The 17,709-nt window shown below is 43.1% G+C and overlaps 1 protein-coding gene across 1 annotated transcript; it reads right to left on the reverse strand.

Moving 5' to 3' along the window:
• Positions 1-1,036: 1,036 nt before the first annotated feature.
• Cyb5b (cytochrome b5 type B) lies at positions 1,037-15,903 on the reverse strand. Its single transcript, XM_090357359.1, has 5 exons — positions 15,657-15,903; positions 5,871-5,999; positions 5,012-5,041; positions 2,064-2,092; positions 1,037-1,465 (listed from the first exon to the last, which is right to left on the reverse strand). Exons 1-5 carry the CDS (start codon positions 15,816-15,818, stop codon positions 1,378-1,380), a joined length of 438 nt encoding a protein of 145 aa, XP_090213485.1. The 5' UTR covers positions 15,819-15,903; the 3' UTR covers positions 1,037-1,377.
• Positions 15,904-17,709: the final 1,806 nt, after the last annotated feature.

Raw genomic sequence — 17,709 nt, forward strand, 5'->3', positions numbered from 1 at the left:
CTTGCTGGGCATAATGATTCACGCCTGTAATCCTAGCTACTCAGGAGGCTGAGTCTGAGGATCGAAGTTCAAAGCCAGCCTGAGCACTGAGGTCCGTGAGACTTATATCTACAATTAACCACTAGAAAACTGGAAGTGGGGCTGTGGCTATGGCTCAAAGGGTAGGGTTGTAGCCTTGAACTGAAGAGCTCAGGGACATTGGCCAGGCTCAGAGTTCAAGCCCCAAGACAAAAAAAAAAGGAAAACTCTGAAATGTCTAATGAAGCCTGGTGCTGGTGGCTCACGCCTATAATATTTTACTTAGGAGGCTGGGGTCTTAGGATTGTGATTCAAAGCCAGCCTGGGCAGAAAAGTCTGCAAGAGTCTTATCTCCAATTAACCAGCAAAAAGCCTGGTGACCCTGTGGCTCAACGTGGTGACTCGCTAACCCTGAACAAAAATAGCTTGGGGGCCAGGAGTTTAGCCTAGTGGTAGAGCGTTTGCCTGGCATGCACAAAGACCTAGGTTCCTCAGTACCATACACATAGAAAAAGCCAAAAGTGGTGTTGTGGCTCAAGTGGTAGAGCTCTAGCCTTGAGAAAGCCCAAGGACAGTGCTCAGGCCCTGAGTTCAAGCCCCAGGACTGGGAAAAAAAAAGCTTGCAATTCTTTCAAATACACACACACACACACACACACACACACACACACACACCCCATCCCCATACATATTCTAAATAATATATATAATATATATTATAAAATAAAAACTTTTTTTAAAAATGGGGGGGGAGGATGGGAGTTTGACCTAGTGGTAGAGTCCTTGCCAAGCAAAAAGACCTAGGTTCGATTCCTCGGTATCGCAAACATAGGAAAAAAAGCTGGAAGAGGAGCTGTAGCTCAAGTGGTAGAGCCCTAGCCTTGAGAAAGCCCAAGGACAGTGCTCAGGCCCTGAGTTCAAGCCCCAGCACTGGCAAAAAAAAAAAAGTAGCTAGGGATAGCATTCAGGCCCTGAGTTCAAGCCCTAGTACCAGCACAAAAGGAAAGAATTTCTAATGTACATTGCAACTCTTAAAAATCAGGATTTCTTTTTAATCAAATAGCAATGTCACTACAACATAAGAATTGAAATAATTAACATAAATGTGTAAAATATAAGGTAGTCGAAACCAGGGAAGAGAAGATGCCCTGGCGAAGACAGAGAATGTGAGCTTTGGGAGTAAGGCTCTGGAAAATGGACATTGGTCCCAGATTGGAGGAGGGGGTGTACCCAAACCATCCTGGCTTCACAGGAAGAAGACAGCTGGGCACGAATCAAGGAGGAGCCACCGATGCAGCTCCCAAAGCAAGTCTCTACTTCCCACTCCCAAGGAGCGTTCCCAGCCTTCAATGGGTCTCCTCAGGATTTGCTTTCCATCTTGTAGTAGCGATACAGGACACCTATGAGGATAGCACTGACAACGGGGAGAATCCAGTATCCCCAGCATCTAGAATCGGGAGAAGAAGCAACAGAGGTGTGAGTGTTTCATACAATCTACATTGTCTTTCTTCCTTCTGTTTCTCCCCATTTTATCTCATTTTATTTCACTATTTTTGTGCCGGTACTGTGCTCATGTATACCAGTCCCTTCTTGAGTGTGATTCCAATTTATTTCACAAAATTGTTATATCTCTCAATAAAAGAATCTTCTGGTTATTCAAAATGGTTGAAACTATAAAAATCGAATTTGAATAATACCATAGTAACTACTGAGTTTGTGAAGACTTTGTCCAAAAAAGCATTAGCTGTCAACCTTTATTCTTTTTTTCTGTTTTGTTGTTGTTGCTGTTGTTGTTTACCAGTTCTGGAACTTGAACTCAGGGCCTGAGCACTATACCACTTGAGCCACAGCACCACTTCTGGCTTTTTCTATGTCTGTGATACTGAGAAATCAAACCTGGGTCTTCATGCATGCTAGGCAAGCACTTTACCACTCCCAGCAAAACTCCCAGCCCTGTCAACCTGTACTCTTAACTTAGGTTCTTCATGTATATCTGAAAAGCAGACATTGGGAAGCACAGGGAAGGCCTTTAAGGGAATACTAACCTTTTGCACAGATTTTCCTTCAAAGAATCCTGGTGGGTAAAGTCACGTATTCAAAAAGAACAAAGAAAAAAGATTAACAATACATATAAGTCTTCTTAAATATCTGTATAAACTCTGAAGCTCTAACAGATCAAACATTTGAAGTTTACAAACCTATAAGCAATGGGTAGATTGGGAATCCTTTTTTTTTTTTTTTTTTGGTGCCAATCCTCAGGCTTGAAATCAAGGCCTGAAAGCTATCCCTGAGATTTTTGCCCAAGGCCAGTGCTCTACCTTGAGCCATCGCTCTACTTCCAGTTTTCTAGTGGTTAATTGAAGATAAGAGTCTCTCAGACTTTCCTGCCCAGTCCGGCTTCAAACCATGATACCTCAGATCTAAGTTTTCTCAATATCTAAGACAATGGGTGTGAGACACTAGCATCCAGCTGGGAATCTTATTTTTAATGACACCCATATTCGTGAGTGAAGCAGCAGCAATAGAAGTATAAAAACAGCCTACATTTTCCTAAATGTGAGGAAGTAGCACTGTAGCTCAAGAGGTAGGATAGTAGCCTTGTGCTGAAGAGCTCAGAGAAATGCCACGGCCCAAAGTTCAAGTTCTACCATCACCACCACCAACAAAAAGGTAATGATGCAGAGCTGCATTGAAATGAACTAATTTTTTTTTTTTTCAGTTACAACGACAGGCCTGATCCAACTATGTTTGCCATTAGCAGTAGCTAAGATCTTATTTTCTGAAACCACTGAAAGCAGATCCCCCAAAGTTTGTAAAATACATGTTAACTGAGATGGGCTCTCTCGGATCAAACAGATGACTACTCTGTGACTTATAGAAGTAAACGGGCCCACTCTTCTAAATGCTAAGATTAAAACTAGAGACCAAAAAGTTTGTTTAGCAATAAAGGAGGAGAGCTGAGGCCGGGAGTTTGGCCTAGTGGCAAAGTGCTTGCATGAAGAACTGGGTTCAATTCCTCAGTACCAACCACATTCATAGAAAAAGCTAGAAGTGGTGCTGTGGCTCAAAGCTCTAGCCTTGAGAAAGCCCAAGAACAGTGCTCAGACCTTGACTTCGAGCCCCAGGACTGGCAAAAAAAAAAAAAAAAAAAAAAAAAAAAATGAAGGACTCAGATGACCTGGAATTGTAAAATCACATTTAATTGTTTCAACACCATTTTCCAACCAAAAGGTATTTTACTGAGGACTATGGAAGCAGCCTTCTAATGGGTAGAGAGAAGGAAACAGGAAGTGTCACTTCCATGTCAAGGAAGACTGAAGGAAAATTCTCTTTTCTGCTAGCTCCCCAATGGAGTGTTTTCCCAGATATTATGCCAACAGGCAGTGAACCCAATTACTCACGCAATCAGTTCAGCTGCAAGAACAAGAAAGTAATGTCACACTTGGCCACCCCAGGGCATGGGTCTTGGGGGTCAGTAGTGGTGGCTATCACTATGAGCTCTGTTTAAGAGAAAACATGAGCTGACACTGGTGGCTCATACCTGCAATCCTAGATACTCAGGAGGCTGAGATCTGAAGATCGTGATTCAAAACCAGCCTGGGCAACAAAGTCCATGAGACTCTATCTCCAATTAACCACCAGAAAACCGGAAGTGGTTATGTGGCTCAAGTAGTAGGGGGGTAGCCTTGAGCTCAGGGACAGTGCCCAGGCACTGAGCCTGGCAAAGAGCATTACAAATATACTTCTGGCCCACCATAGTTTATAGGTAGGCTTTCAAAAGATTAAATGAGAGGTGTAGAAAGTGCATAAAGGGCTTATGCTTTAATTCCTAAATTGGATGTTTGTTCTTCCAAGTGCTTAAAATTGGAAGAAGCAGATTTTAAGCCAAAGGACACCTTCAGCAAATTTAACAGGCACTTGGGTGGTCTGGTAGCATTCACAGAGTTTCTGACTTAGAATGCTGTGTGTTTCTGTGCCCAGTGACTGAAGAAAAAAAGCTAACTTAAGAATTTCTAGTTTTGCCAGACAAGGTAGCTCACAAGTATAATCCTACCTACTCAGGGGCCTGAGATCTGAGGATCACGGTTCAAAGGCCAGCTTGGGCACTAAAGTCCATGAGACTCTGATCTCTAGTTAACCACTAGAAAACTGAATGAAATGTTCACCAGTGAGGGTGACTTTTTTTTTTTTTTGCCAGTGCTGGGGCTTGAACTCAGGGCCTAGGCATTGTCCCTGAGCTTCTTTTGCTCAAGGCTAGTCCTCTTCCATAGTGCCACTCCCGGCTTTTTCTGTCTATGTGGTACTGAAGAATAGAACCCAGGGCTTCGTGCGTGCTTGGCAAGCACTCTTACCACTAAGCTACATTACCAGCCCAGAAAAGGCTTTCTTATTTCCTCCTGGTAATCAGGCAGGTACAATAACATTTTCAAATAATCAGTCTTCTGACTGATCCTATATTGTGAAGTTACTGGAAAGGATATGGGCCTATGTGAACCTACGTGACAAAGGAAGTAAATTTAGGAATCCAAGAGAGGAAAGCCTCTCTTACTCACGATAAAGATAAATGAAAAGTAACTTTCTACTTATTCTTTATACAGAAGCAATTATTACCACTTGTTCTATTTTGGTAAGAGTAAGCAATATTTCTCTTAACCCATAAATAAATCTCTATAAGCTTGGTGCTGGTGGCTCGTGCCTGTAATCCTAACTAAGCAAGAGGCTGAAATCTGAGGATTGTGGTTTGAAGCCAGCCCAGACAGAAAAATCCATGAGAATCTTCTCTTTAATTAACCAGCAAAAATTGGAATTGGAGTCGTGGCTCAAATAGTAAAGCACTAGCCTTGAGCACAAAAGCTCAGGGACAGTGCCTAGGCCCTTAGTTCAAGCCTCAGGACCAGCACACACACACATACAAACATACAACACAGCAATTCTACTTGAATAAACAAATATAAACAGTAGAGACACACAAGATAAACTGAAAAGCTCTTACCTTTGCACCACTATTGGGTTTAAGGTCATTCTGTGAAAAAGAGAAAAAGATCAGAGTTTTAAGACACATCTTCTGTTGTGTTTGTTTCTAACCTTGGAACATGAGATTACTTTTTTTTCCATATATTTTTATTGTAATTAATAGAGGAGTTATAGTTATATTGGCCAGATAGAAGGAGCATTATTTCACACACATGGATACCTTTTCTCATGTTTTTGTCCCCATTTCCCTCCCCCCACCCCCCATGAGATTACTTTTTGCTGGCAATGAATTATCTGTGGGAACCCAGGGTATGAAAAACTAACCTGATCTCCTCCCACACCTTCAGTATATCACAGTCTCCTGTTAGAATGGCAAAGTATGCACAATTTAAAAGTCTATATAAGCTAGGTGCCAGAGGCTCACGCCTGTAATCCTAGCTACTCAGGAGGCTAAGATCTGAAGATCCCAGTTCAAAGCCAGCCCAGGCACAAAAGACTGTGAGACTCTTATCTCCAATTAACCACCAGAAAACCAGAAGTGGTGTTGTGGCTCAGTGGCAGATCTTCAGCCTTGAGCTAAAGAGCTCAGGGACAGTGTGCCCAGGCCCAGACTTCAAGTCCCACAACTGACCAACAAAAAAACCAACAAAAAAGAATCATTAATAAAAAATAATCCAAACATCATTCCCCTTTGCTTTTCAGAGATACTGAAAATGTTATATTCTATAAGGCTAAGGTGATCCTGCAACAGTGAAGCCTGGTAGGTGGCTGAGTGAATTTCTACTCTAATCATTCACTCTCACGTTATATGATGTTGTGCTGTATTATAGGTGTGGTGCTATGCTATGATCACAGGTTTGTTCTCTAACTGTTCTTACCGGGTGGACGTCGCCAATGTAGTACTGCTTGAGCATCTCTCTGGCATCAGAGGAGTGGCCTATATCTTCAAAGCTTTCAGTTGCATCGGTACCAGCTTGTTCCAGCAGAACCTCTTCTCCAGCAGGATGCTGGGAGGAAAAGATATGTCATTACATATTACAGAGGGTTCTCTAAAAAGGAAATCCATGTATGTTTTTCCTTCGCTCCCCAATTCTTGTTCTTTTCTCCTTTTAAGGGAAGTAATGGAACAACTGGCCATTGCATATTACCTAAGAAGATACAATGGGAAGGAATGGAATTTCTATATCTGACCCAAACTTTGTCTCGTGGGTATGACTGTGAGAATACGGCAAGTGTGTGAAATGAATGATAATCCACGCAAATGTTCATCAAGAGATAAATGAGTTTAAATGCAATGTGGTAGACAAATGACTATAATTTATGCTTAAAAAAATGAAATCCAGTCACATTCTACTGCAACAGATGAACCTCAAGAGCTTTAAGCTAAGCGGCCAATCACAGAGTGGATACCTTTACACAGCATTTCTAAAACTGTCAAGTTCAAAAACAGAAAGTAGAAGGAGGCTAGCTGCTATCCAAGGAGGAGAAAAGGGATTTGTTGAATAATCTAATTTGAAGTTTTCACAATTCAAAAGTTTGGGAGAGGGCTGGGAAGGTGGCTTAGTAGTAGAGGGCTTGCCTAGCATGCACAGTACCACATAAACATAAAAATAAAAAAATGTTCTGGAAACCAGATTCACAGATATGGACTGCACATTTTACAAAGTTAAAGATGGTAGATTTTTTTTTTTTTTTGGTCAGTCCTGGGCTTGGGCTCAGGGCCTGAGCACTGTCCCTGGATTTTTCTCAAGGCTAGGGCTCTACCACTTGAGCCACAGCACCACTTCTGGCTTTTTGCTACGTATGTGGCACCAAGGAATCGAACCAGGGTCTTCGTGCATGCTAGGCAAGCACTCTACCACTAGGCCAAACTCCCGACCCAAAGATGGTAGATTTTATGTGATACATTTTCGTAATAGAAAAATGTCAATAAAATAGAAAAGCAAAAAAAAAAAAAAAACCCTCAATTCTATATATGACTTTTTTTTAAAGAACATATATACATGCCAGGCAACTGGAAAGAAAGAAAGCAGATTACATATGGAGGATATTACATGGAAAAAAGCATCTGGAGTTGGAAGTCAAGAGAGTGGCAGCTTTGGGGACAGGGGACCCTGGTTAGCAGGAACTTTTCTAGGTTGCTAGTATTGCTCTTTCTCACTCAGATGGCGATTTTGCAAATGTGCTGACTTAGTGAAAACTCACTGAATGTGCTTTCAGGGTTTGTACAATTTATTTTCTGGGGCTGCTTTTAAAAAATATGCCTTTAAAAAAAATTCCATGTGCTTGACATTTGCACGGAGGAAACACCTGGATGTGTTTACTGACTGGATAGGAGGCAGAGTTTTTTTCAAAACATTTTGAGCTGCAGAACACTTTTCTGGAAGCAATATTTTGGATGGATGCCCAATACACACCCAATCAAGTAAGTGTTGATGATTAAAGTGCTCTGTGACTATCAATAATCAATTTGAAAGTCACTAATTACGTACAAAGGAACAAATAAGACTAGTTTCAAATTAAGTAATATTAACAGCAGACAGGGCAGAGGAATGTGGGGGAAGATGAATTTATTTTCAGTCATGCTTAGTCTTAGACACTACAAGTACTGGGGGCTAATCTCAGTTCTTCAGGACTCTGAGAACATACTTGTGGACTGCTAAAAACAAGCTGTAGAAAAAATCTTAAATGCACCAGAAAAAGGAGAAAGAAACTAGAATATATATAAGGACTTTCACTCCTTAAACTGATCGAAGAACCAATGTGTTCCAGTTCTAGCCTGACATCTTTAAGATGGATGGGACTAGGTTTGACTTTTTTTTTTTTTTTAAGCCGTGGACACAAGAGACCGAGATCTGAGAATGTGGTTCAAAGCCAAGCTAGGCACAAAAGTCTGTGACACTCTTATCCCCAATTAACCACTAGAAATCTGGAAGTGGTATTGTGGCTCAACATGGTAGGGCATTAGCCTTGAGCTAAAGAGCTTAGGGACAGCACCCAGGCCCAGAGGCCCAGAGTTCAAGCCCCACAACCAACAAAAATAATTTAAAAAACAAAAAACAAAAAACGGGGCCGGGTATTTGGTCTAATGGTAAAGTGCTTGCCTAGCATGCACGAAGGCCCGGGTTCAATTCCTCAGTACCATGTACACAAAAAAAGCCAAAAGTGGTGCTATGGCAAAAGTGGTAGAACTCTAGCCTTGAGAAAGTCCAAGGACAGTGCTCAGGCCCTGAGCTCAAGCCCAGGACTAGCAAAAAACAAAACAAAACAAAAACCTGTCCATCAGAATGGCCCAACCACTAGCTATAACTAGTGATAGGTAGCATCTCACTGCTCCTCAAAATGTGATAAGCAGCAATTTGGCTTTGAATAGTAGGAACACAAAGCCCAATGTGGTGGCTCATGCCTGTAATCCTAGCTACTCAGGAGGCTGAGATCTGAGGATCAAGGTTCAAAGCCAGCCCAAGCACAAAAGGACTCGAGACTTTTATCTCCAATTAACCTCTAGAAAATGGGAAGTGGGGCTTGGCTCAAGGTTGGAGTGGTAGCCTTGAGCTGAAGAGCTCAGGGACAACTCCCAGGCCATCAAGACCCATGACCCACAAAAAAAAAAAAAAAAAGAATATGTAGGAACACATTTTTATTACTTTTGAGTAGGTAATAATGTCTTCAGGACACCAAAATCATTAGCAACAAAAGAAAAAAATAAACTATACTTTACCAAAATTAAGAATTTGGCCAGACCAGAATGTGATCTAATGGTAGAGTGCTTGCCTGGCATGCATGAAGTCCTGTGTTCCATTCATAGGTACCACATACACAGAAAAAGCCAGAAGTGGTGCTGTGGCTAAAGTGACAGAGCACTAGCCTTGACAAAGCTCAACAGTGCCCGGGCCCTAAATTCAAGCCCCAGGACTGGCAAAAAAAAAAAAAAAAAAAAAAAGAAGAAGAAGAAGGCTGAGATCTGAAAACTCAAGGTTTCAAGTTAACCTGAGCAGACAAATGTCACTATTATCTCCACCTTCAAACTTCCAAACTAGCAAAATGCCAGAATGGAAGAGTGGTTCAAGTAGTAGAGTACCAACATGACTGAAAAGCCATGTAAGAGTGCAAGACCCAAAACCTTTCTGAATTTTATTTCACCCGCTCTATTGACTATGCAATTATTTATTCAAGAGCCTCAATTTCAAAAACCTTAAAATAGTTCAGTAACTACTGGAATCTCTCCAGCAGGCCAACACTACAGCCATTCACTCCACTCCAGGAAATGCCTAGCCTTGCCCTGTTGCCACTATTAGCAACAAACATTGTGGGGTGATGGCATATATGTGTCCCAGTTTCCTCAGAAGGCTGAAGAAGGAGCTAGCCACGCTGAGCCTAGGGTTCAAGACCAGCCTGGGCAACACGAGAAGAATTCCCTAAAATGAATGAATGAACAAACAAATATAAATGCTACTCCTTATCAAATTTCTTATCCATTCCAGTTGGCTGTTAATGCAACTAAAGAAAACAGTTGCCCAAAAGAATAAAACGGTCCATTATCAGTCCTTGAATAAAACGATAAAGCCTTATTGAGAGTGAGAGACTATGTAATAAATTCAACAGAAAGCCAAGGCAGAAGCTGGGCACCGTGGCTCACGCCTGTAATTCTAGCTACTCAGGAGGCCGAGATCTGAAAGAGAGCCCAGGCACAAAAGGACCTAAGACTCTTATCTCTAATTAACCTCTAGAAAATGGGAAGTGGGGCCTGGCTCAAGGGTAGGGTGGTAGCCTTGAGCTGAAGAGCTCAGGGACAGCGCCCAGGCCAAATTCAAGCCCCATGATCCCCACCCTCTCCCCCAAAAAAAACCAAGGCAGAGACTTGGGACACCCAAGCATTTTCTTATTTTTCAGTATCTGTCCTAGAGGTAACCTCTGCCATTTAATTGCCACATTTTCAAGCTTGACATCAAAAACAAAAGGACATTATTCACCCAGTTCCCAACAAGGAAAATGGTGGTGGGTCAAAGTCAACTGCACAATTTTCATTCTTAATACATGGAGATACATACAAATAATCTTGTAGGAATAAGAAAATGATGGAGTAGGGCAGGGAGCGTAGCCTAATAGTAGCGTGCTTCCCTAGCATGCACAAAGCCTGGGGTTTAATTCCCCAAAACCACATACACAGAAAAAGCCAGAGGTAGTACTGTAAAGTGTCCAAGGACAGTGCCCAGGCCCTGAGTTCAAGCCCAGGACTGGCAAAAAGAAAAAAAAAAAAAGAGTGAGGGAGGAGCATGGCCTAATGGTAGAGTGCTTGCTTCACATGAACAAAGCCCTGGGTTCTATTCCTTAGTACCACAAACACAGAAAAAGCCGGAAGTGGTGCTGTGGCTCAAGTAGCAGAGCACTGGCCTCAAGCAAAAAAAAAAAAAAAAGATAAGACATGAGAAAGGGTATCAATGTATATGAAGTAATGCACCTTCTATCTGGCGAATATAATGTAACCCCTCTTCTATTAACTACAATAAAAAATACACGAAAAAAAAAAGATATTAAAAAAAAGAGAGAGAAGGTGGGGCCAGGAGTTTGGCCTAGTGGAAGAGTGCTTGCCTAGCATGCACGAAGACCTAGGTTCGATTCCTCAGTACCATATACATAGAAAAAAAGCCAGAAGTGGTGCTGTGACTCAAGTGGTAGAGCTCTAGCCTTGAGAAAAGTCCAAGGACAGTGCTCAGGCCCTAAGTTCAAGCTCTAGGATTGCCTCCCCCCCCCCAAAAAAAAAAAGGAGAAAGAGGAGGAGGAAAAAAAATATACTGCCTCTCATTCCTGAAACAAGACATCTAATCAGGTTCATCACTACCTCATCTACAATTTTTTATTCTTTTTTTATACATTAACTTTATTTTTGTCAGTCATGGGACTTGAACTCTGGGCCTGAGAGCTGTCGCTGAGCTCTACAGCTCAAAGCTACCACCCTACCTGGAGCCACAGCACCACTTCTGGTTTTCTATTGGTTACTTGGAGATAAGTCTCTCGTCTTCAGTGCCCAGGCTGGCTTTGAACCTCTATCCTCAGATCTCAGCCTCCAGAGTTTCTAGGATTACAGGTATGAGCCATGCACCTGTCCTGCTCATTAACTATGTTTGTTTATTTCTTTCTTTATTTTTTTGGTGGGTCATGGGTCTGGCCTGGGAGCTGTCCCAGAGCTTTTCAGTTCAAGGCTGCCACCCTACCCTGGAGCCAAGCCCCATTCCCCATTTCCTAGTGGTTAATTGGAGATAAGAGTCTCCAGTCCTTTGATGTCTGAGCTGGCTTTGAATCTTGATCCTCAAATCTCAGATTCCTGAGTAGCTAGGATTATAGGCATGAGCCACCTGCCAGCTTATTATTATTTTTCTCTATTGATTTCATCAGAGCATCATTAACTATATTTATAGTTATAAGAAACAAATAAGAAAATAAAAAATTCGCCTCTGTGGCTTCTGGTCTATAACAGACTTAACTTCTCATCAAAGCAAACCTGGCTAATACATGCATTTAAGCTTGGACAGTACACACTGCTTTATACACATTCAAGGCTGCTTCATTGACAAGCAGCTTCTAGTTTGACTCCATTTGGTACTACTGCCCACACGTGTTCCAGGACTCTAAAGACAGTTTGGGCTGAAGATCCAGGGACGAGACTCAGCCTACCTAACTCTCAAATAACTAGGGGTCAGTAATCTTGGTTGGTGGCTCTGTGGGTTCAGCCATCTCTCCCAGGTTTCTCCCCATTGCTGCAGTACCTTGACTATGTTCTTAACAAAACCACAAGGTTGTTGGGTTTTTTAAATTATTTTTTGTTCATTTTGTTTGTTTTCTGTAAATACTAGGTAAGAGAAAAAGGTGAACACTTATCCATCTTATTGAAGACAGTATTTTTTTTCTCTACTGATTTATTTTCCTTTTTGTGGTAATAACACCTCAATCATACGAGGCAAGCAGTCCTACCTATATTCCTAGCCCTCCACTAATTTCAGATACCACCATTATCACATGCTAAGTTGCCATGCATAAATAATAACTTTCTTTAAAACTCCGATTTGCTTCCATGGCTCTATTTGGAGACTCCTAATTTAAAAAAAAAAAAAAAGTATCCCCTTGGATCATAGTCTGACAGATTTTTCAATCCCTTGTCTCTGTAACTTCCATTATTTTATTAAATCCTCCTGGAATGGAAAATAATCCTGCCAGATAATTGGTGTAAATGGAAAGAACACAGAAGAAGAGAAGATTCTAAGAACGATAGATTGACAGAAAAAAAAAAATCCTGTTGGAAAAAAAAAATTCAACAGGTTCTCTGTGGATGGAAATTCCACCCTGATGTAATTAAAATGGAACAATGGAGTTACTACAGGCCACCTGACTTGGAAAATGAAATGGAGAAACATGGAGGAAGCAATGAAACTAGGCGGAATGATAAAAAGGGTGACCTCTAGTCCAACACATTACATCACCCAAGTAAAAAACGGAGATTAAAGCTTTGGGGAGGATTACAACTTACTTCCTAAACAGTCTGACCAGGCAAGGAAAGATAATATATCTGGGTGGAGCACAAGAGGAAATGGTGCAGGCCCACGGGCATTTGCTTCCAGAAGAAAAGAAGACAGGTATAATGGTCTAAGTAGCTCCTGGCCAAAAAAAAGCAGGGGGGGGGGGTACAACCTGGCAAAGCTCCCACCAGGCCAAGTTCAGTCAAGGCTGAGGATTCAAATGTAACCTGATATCTTGGTCTCTGTCACTTACAGCCCACTGCTACACAAGGTGCTCTGACACCTTCGTGGGATTTTCTCTTCCAACAAGATTATGAACTCTTACACAGGGAATCAGGGCTCTCTTATTGTGATTATTTCTGAACACAGCATGGAGACTGGAACATAGCAAGATATAGGGAGCACTGACTGTATCTTTTTTAGAAACACCTACCTGGATTCAATTTTCAGAATTGGAAGGACAAAAAAAAAGCCAAGAACAACTGCCCAAACCAGTAATTCTAGTTTCTTGTGAGGCACAGAAAGGAATAGTATGGTTCTAGGCCACAACAGGCAAACTTTTTCTCATATTAACCAGCAAAAATCCAGGCACAATGGTGCATACCTGTCATCCTAGTTTTTTGGGAAGCATTAGTAGATAGACTGAGGACCAGGCTAACCTGGCTGTAAATTCATAACCCTATTAATCAAATAATTAGGAGCTGGGAGTTTGGCCTAGTGGTAGAGTGCTTGCCTACCATGCACGAAGATCGGGGTTCAAGTCCTCAGTACCAGAAAAAAGCTAGAAGTGGTGCTGAGGCTCAAGTGGTAGAGCTCTAGCCTTGAGAAAGTCCAAGGACAGTGCCAAGGCTCTGAGTTCAAGCCCCCAGGACTGGCAAAAAAATTATTATCATTATTATTATTATTATTAAAGCAAACTGGGATGGAAACATGACCTAGTTGTAGGGCTCTTGCTTAGCAAGTGTAAGGCTCTACATTCAAACCCCAGTACTTTACAAAACATACATATATAATTTTATACATATATATGTACAAACACCTAAATTTAAATATGAAAAATGCCAATATGCTACACATAGAGGAATGATTAAGTCCCTGAACTAAGATTATTTCCCTAGAAATAGTAGCATACATTCTCTTCGGGAAACTAAGTATTTAAAGCATTTGTAGAATTATGAGTCAGAGTGTGGCAATGAATGGAAAAACTATTTTACTAGCCCTCAAATTAATAGAAAAAAATATTTTCCTAGTAATTTGCCTCAGAGAAAGTGAACAGGAAACACTTTCCTTGGTTACAGTAAGGTTACATTATCCAGGGCTAGCACAGGAAATTGACTAGAGTCATTTACTCTATTGTAAAATAAACACACGTAAGTCAAAGCTTCAAATTTATCTTTAGTGGCTACACATCAGTAACTCCCTAGGGCTTGGGAGAATGATATCACAGCAAAGGAAACTGTTTAAGGTAATGGAAATGCTTTTTTTTGTTTGTTTTCTTTTGCTTTTGGTGATGCTAGGGTTTAAACTCAGGGCCCCAAAGCTAGGGCATGCGCTCTATCACTTCATCACTTCTCCATCCTTAGTCTCTTTTTTTTTATTTTTTTTGCTAGTCCTGGGGCTTGAACTCAAGGCCTGAGCACTGTCCTTGGGCTTTTTCCTCAAGGCTAGCACTCTGCCACTTGAGCCACAGCACCACTTGCGGCTTTTCTATGTATGTGGTACCAAGGAATCCAACCCTGGTCTTCTTGCCCTCTACTACTAAGCCAAACTCCTGGCCCCAAGTCTCTTATTTCTTAATCAGGTTTATAATGAGAACGCTGAACATGTTTCTCAGGGCTTATCAAACATGTACATTTTATTTTTATTTTACTTTTTTTTTTTTTTTCCCAATCCTGGGTCTTTAACTCTGGGCCTGGGCACTGTCCTTGGACTCTTTTTGCTGGAGGCCAGCGCTCTATCAGTTGAAACACAATGCCACTTCTGACTTTTTCTCTTTCTTTCTTTTTTTTTTTTGTGGGTCATGGGCTTGAACTCTGCCTGGTCGCTGTCCCTGAGCTCAAGGCTACCACCCTATCCTTGAGCCAAGCCCCACTTCCCATTTTCTAGACGTTAACTAGAGATAAATGTCTCAGGTCCTTTTGTGCCCTGGTTGGCTTTTGAACCTGGATCCTCAGATCTCAGCCTCCTGAGTTGCTAGTATTACAGGTGTGAGCCACCTAGCTCGGTGCTTCCGACTTTATCCGTGATTAATTGGAGATAAGGTTCTCATGGACTTTCCCATTTGGGCTGGCTCTGAACTGTGATCCTCAGATCTCAGCCTTCTGAGAAGCTAGGAGTACAGGCAGGAATCACTGGCACCTGGCAAACGTGTACCTTTTAAATGGGTACACGTTATTGTAAATTATATCTCAATGAGGTTACTTTAAATATTTTTTAATCTGTCTCTTTAAAAAAAAATCACTCCGTTCTTAGTTGTGCAATGATCTCTAAAGATTTCTGTAATGAGATCTAATGCAACAGGTTTGAAAAGTGAATCTTGCTAGGTCAATAGCAAAAAAAAAAAGAAGAAAAAGGTCATCACATGATCTTTTGGCCTCAAGGTCAACTCAACAGGAGAGGAAAAAGCATAATCCAGAATAGGGGACCCCAGATCCTCAAGAAAGAACTATCCTCAAACCGTATTCCTTCCGAAGGCATTCTGGAAAGATCACCACAGGGAGGGCAGGGGAGGGGGGGAAGCTTCCAACCTCGGTTCGAACGGGGCTCAGGCCCTTGGGAGTGAATGACCTTGAACGTTCTCTGCCTCTGAGCCTCAGTTTCCCAAGGTGGAAAATGGGACTGATGACGGCCTAGAGTTTAACGTAGCCGCACAGAAGCTGCATAAGAAATACATGAGATTACATATTAGCCAGGGGATTCGGTACTGGCTGGAAATCCTCGCCGATCTGCCACCCTCCCCCCCCCCGCCCCCGCCCCGCGTCCCCGGGCCCCTGAGGGTCGAGGTCCCTTTTAATCCATCTTATCGCCCACTGCCAGGCCTCGTTTCCTTCCTCTGCACACTCGGGGCCGCCCCGTCACCCCTCACCCCTGCGGCCCCAGGGCGGGGCGTGGGGGGGGCTCCCTCCCTCCACCCCCCTCCCAGGGCCCCACCTCGTGGAGGAAGCGGGTGACATCGTAGACTCGCCCGTGGATCACCAGCCACGTTTCCTCCGAGGTGTTGCGCTTCGCCACCTCCTCCATCCGATAGTAGGTGACGGACGCCCCTCCGTCCTGGCCATTCCCGCCGCTGCCGCTGGTCCCCGTGGCCGCCATTGAGACCCAGACACCTCCTCTGGACTGCTACCGGGGTTTCTGCAGCCTTGACTGCCCTGAGATGCAGCCGGCTCCTGGGCCCTCCTCGGCTTCCGTAACCGGGTCGCACAGCCTGGGCCGAGGTCGCTTGAGCCAATCAGAGTCGTCCAGCCCCTCCAACCTGGCCAATCACAGGCTGAGATTTTGGAGCGGGGCCCAAAAGCGTCGCGTGGGCAGGTGTCACCTCGGGTAGAGATTCCACGGCGCCCCCTCCCACGGGAGGCTGATCCGCTCTCGGCTGAGCCCCCCAACGCGGGGCCCAGGTCTCCAGAATCCCAGTTCCCTCCCCGTTTCCTCTCCCACTTGCGAGGCAGGTATGGCAGCCATCGGCTCACCCCCTGGCTGAGCCCAGGCTGAGATGTGGCTGGAGGCTCAATGTCCTCCCCTGTACAGTGGGCGTGAGAGCCTCGGGTTCCTGGGGGGTTGGCACAGTCCAGGAGTGTGCTCGTAAAACGCTTAGCACACAGTAGTCCGGCCTGAGGCCTCAAGACTGCGGTGGGTGCTCAGGTATGGAGTATTCCCGAGGTTCTCCTGCTACCAAGAATATGATTTTTAAATGAATGTCTTCAGTGATTAGGACCTGCCCCCACTGTCTTAGTTTCTTTGTGGCCTAAAATAGAATTCACCTCAGCTGCCCCCTCACCAGAGGTCCTGGCATCTTTGAATCCCAAGTTTGGGTAACAAATATTACCTGTTAAGCAATCAATGGTAGACTGGTTGCCTAGTGCATGCAAGGCCCTGGGTTCTAACCCTAGTATGGGGAAGGGGAGCATAGAAGCATACATATATATATATATATATGCATATGATATTCAATTTTTACCATATAACCACTATTATTTGGCAGTAATGGGTTTCAGCTCAAGGCTTTGAAATTGCTGTCATTTAAGCCATACCTCCATCCATTGCTCTGAGTTGTTTTATTTTGTTCTTGATTTCTGGGGTTTGAACTCAAGGCCTGGGCACTGTCCTTGGACACTTTTTGCTCAAGGCTACTGCTCTGCCACTTGAGCCATACGCCACTTCTGGCTTTTTCTAAGTGGTACTGAAGAATCAAACCCATGGCCTCATGCATGCCATAGACCACTAGACTGTGCTCCCCACTCCTCTGGGGAGTACAGGTGGGCCAGGAGTTTGGCCTAGTGGTAGAGTGCTTGCCTAGCATGCACAAAGACCAGGGTTCAATTCCTTGGTACCACATACATAGAAAAGCCAGAAGTGGTGCTGTGGCTCAAGTGGTAGAGCTCTAGCCTTGAGGAAAAGCCAATGGACAGTGCTCAGGCCCTGAAATCAAGGCCCAGGAGTGGCAAAAAAAAAAAAAAGTGGAGGTGATAGGGCTTGGGTTTTTTCACTCAAGAATAGTACTCTGACACATTAGCCACACCTCTACTCCCAGTTTCTTGTTGCTTCAGGGACTTTTCATCTGGGGCTGACTTCCAACCATGGTTCTCAGATCTCAGCCTCCTGAGTAACTAGGATCATACACAGGAGTGAGTGGCTCCACTTATTTTTGAGGTAAGGTCTTAGTTCATGGCCAGATCATAGTCCTCCTATGTAATGTGTCCTACCATAGCCACTATGACAGTGCACACTATCACACCCTGGTTTTCTGTTGAAATGGGATCTTCCAAACTTTTTCCCAGGCTGGCCTCATGTCAAGCCTCTATCTTCCTGTTATCAGCCTTCTGGAATAGCTAGGATTATGAATATTAGTCACTGTACCTGGCTCTTTTTTTTTTGCCTTTTTATACATACATTGTGCATGTTGCTGTATTCACTTAACAATTCAATGAACATTCATTGAATAACTATTTGGAGAAAATTTATCTCAATATGTAGCCCAAGTTAACCT

The sequence above is a fragment of the Megascapheus bottae genome, chromosome 24 (genome assembly GCF_031878675.1).
Source record: "Megascapheus bottae isolate mThoBot1 chromosome 24, mThoBot2.hap1, whole genome shotgun sequence".
Taxonomy (NCBI): domain Eukaryota; kingdom Metazoa; phylum Chordata; class Mammalia; order Rodentia; family Geomyidae; genus Megascapheus; species Megascapheus bottae.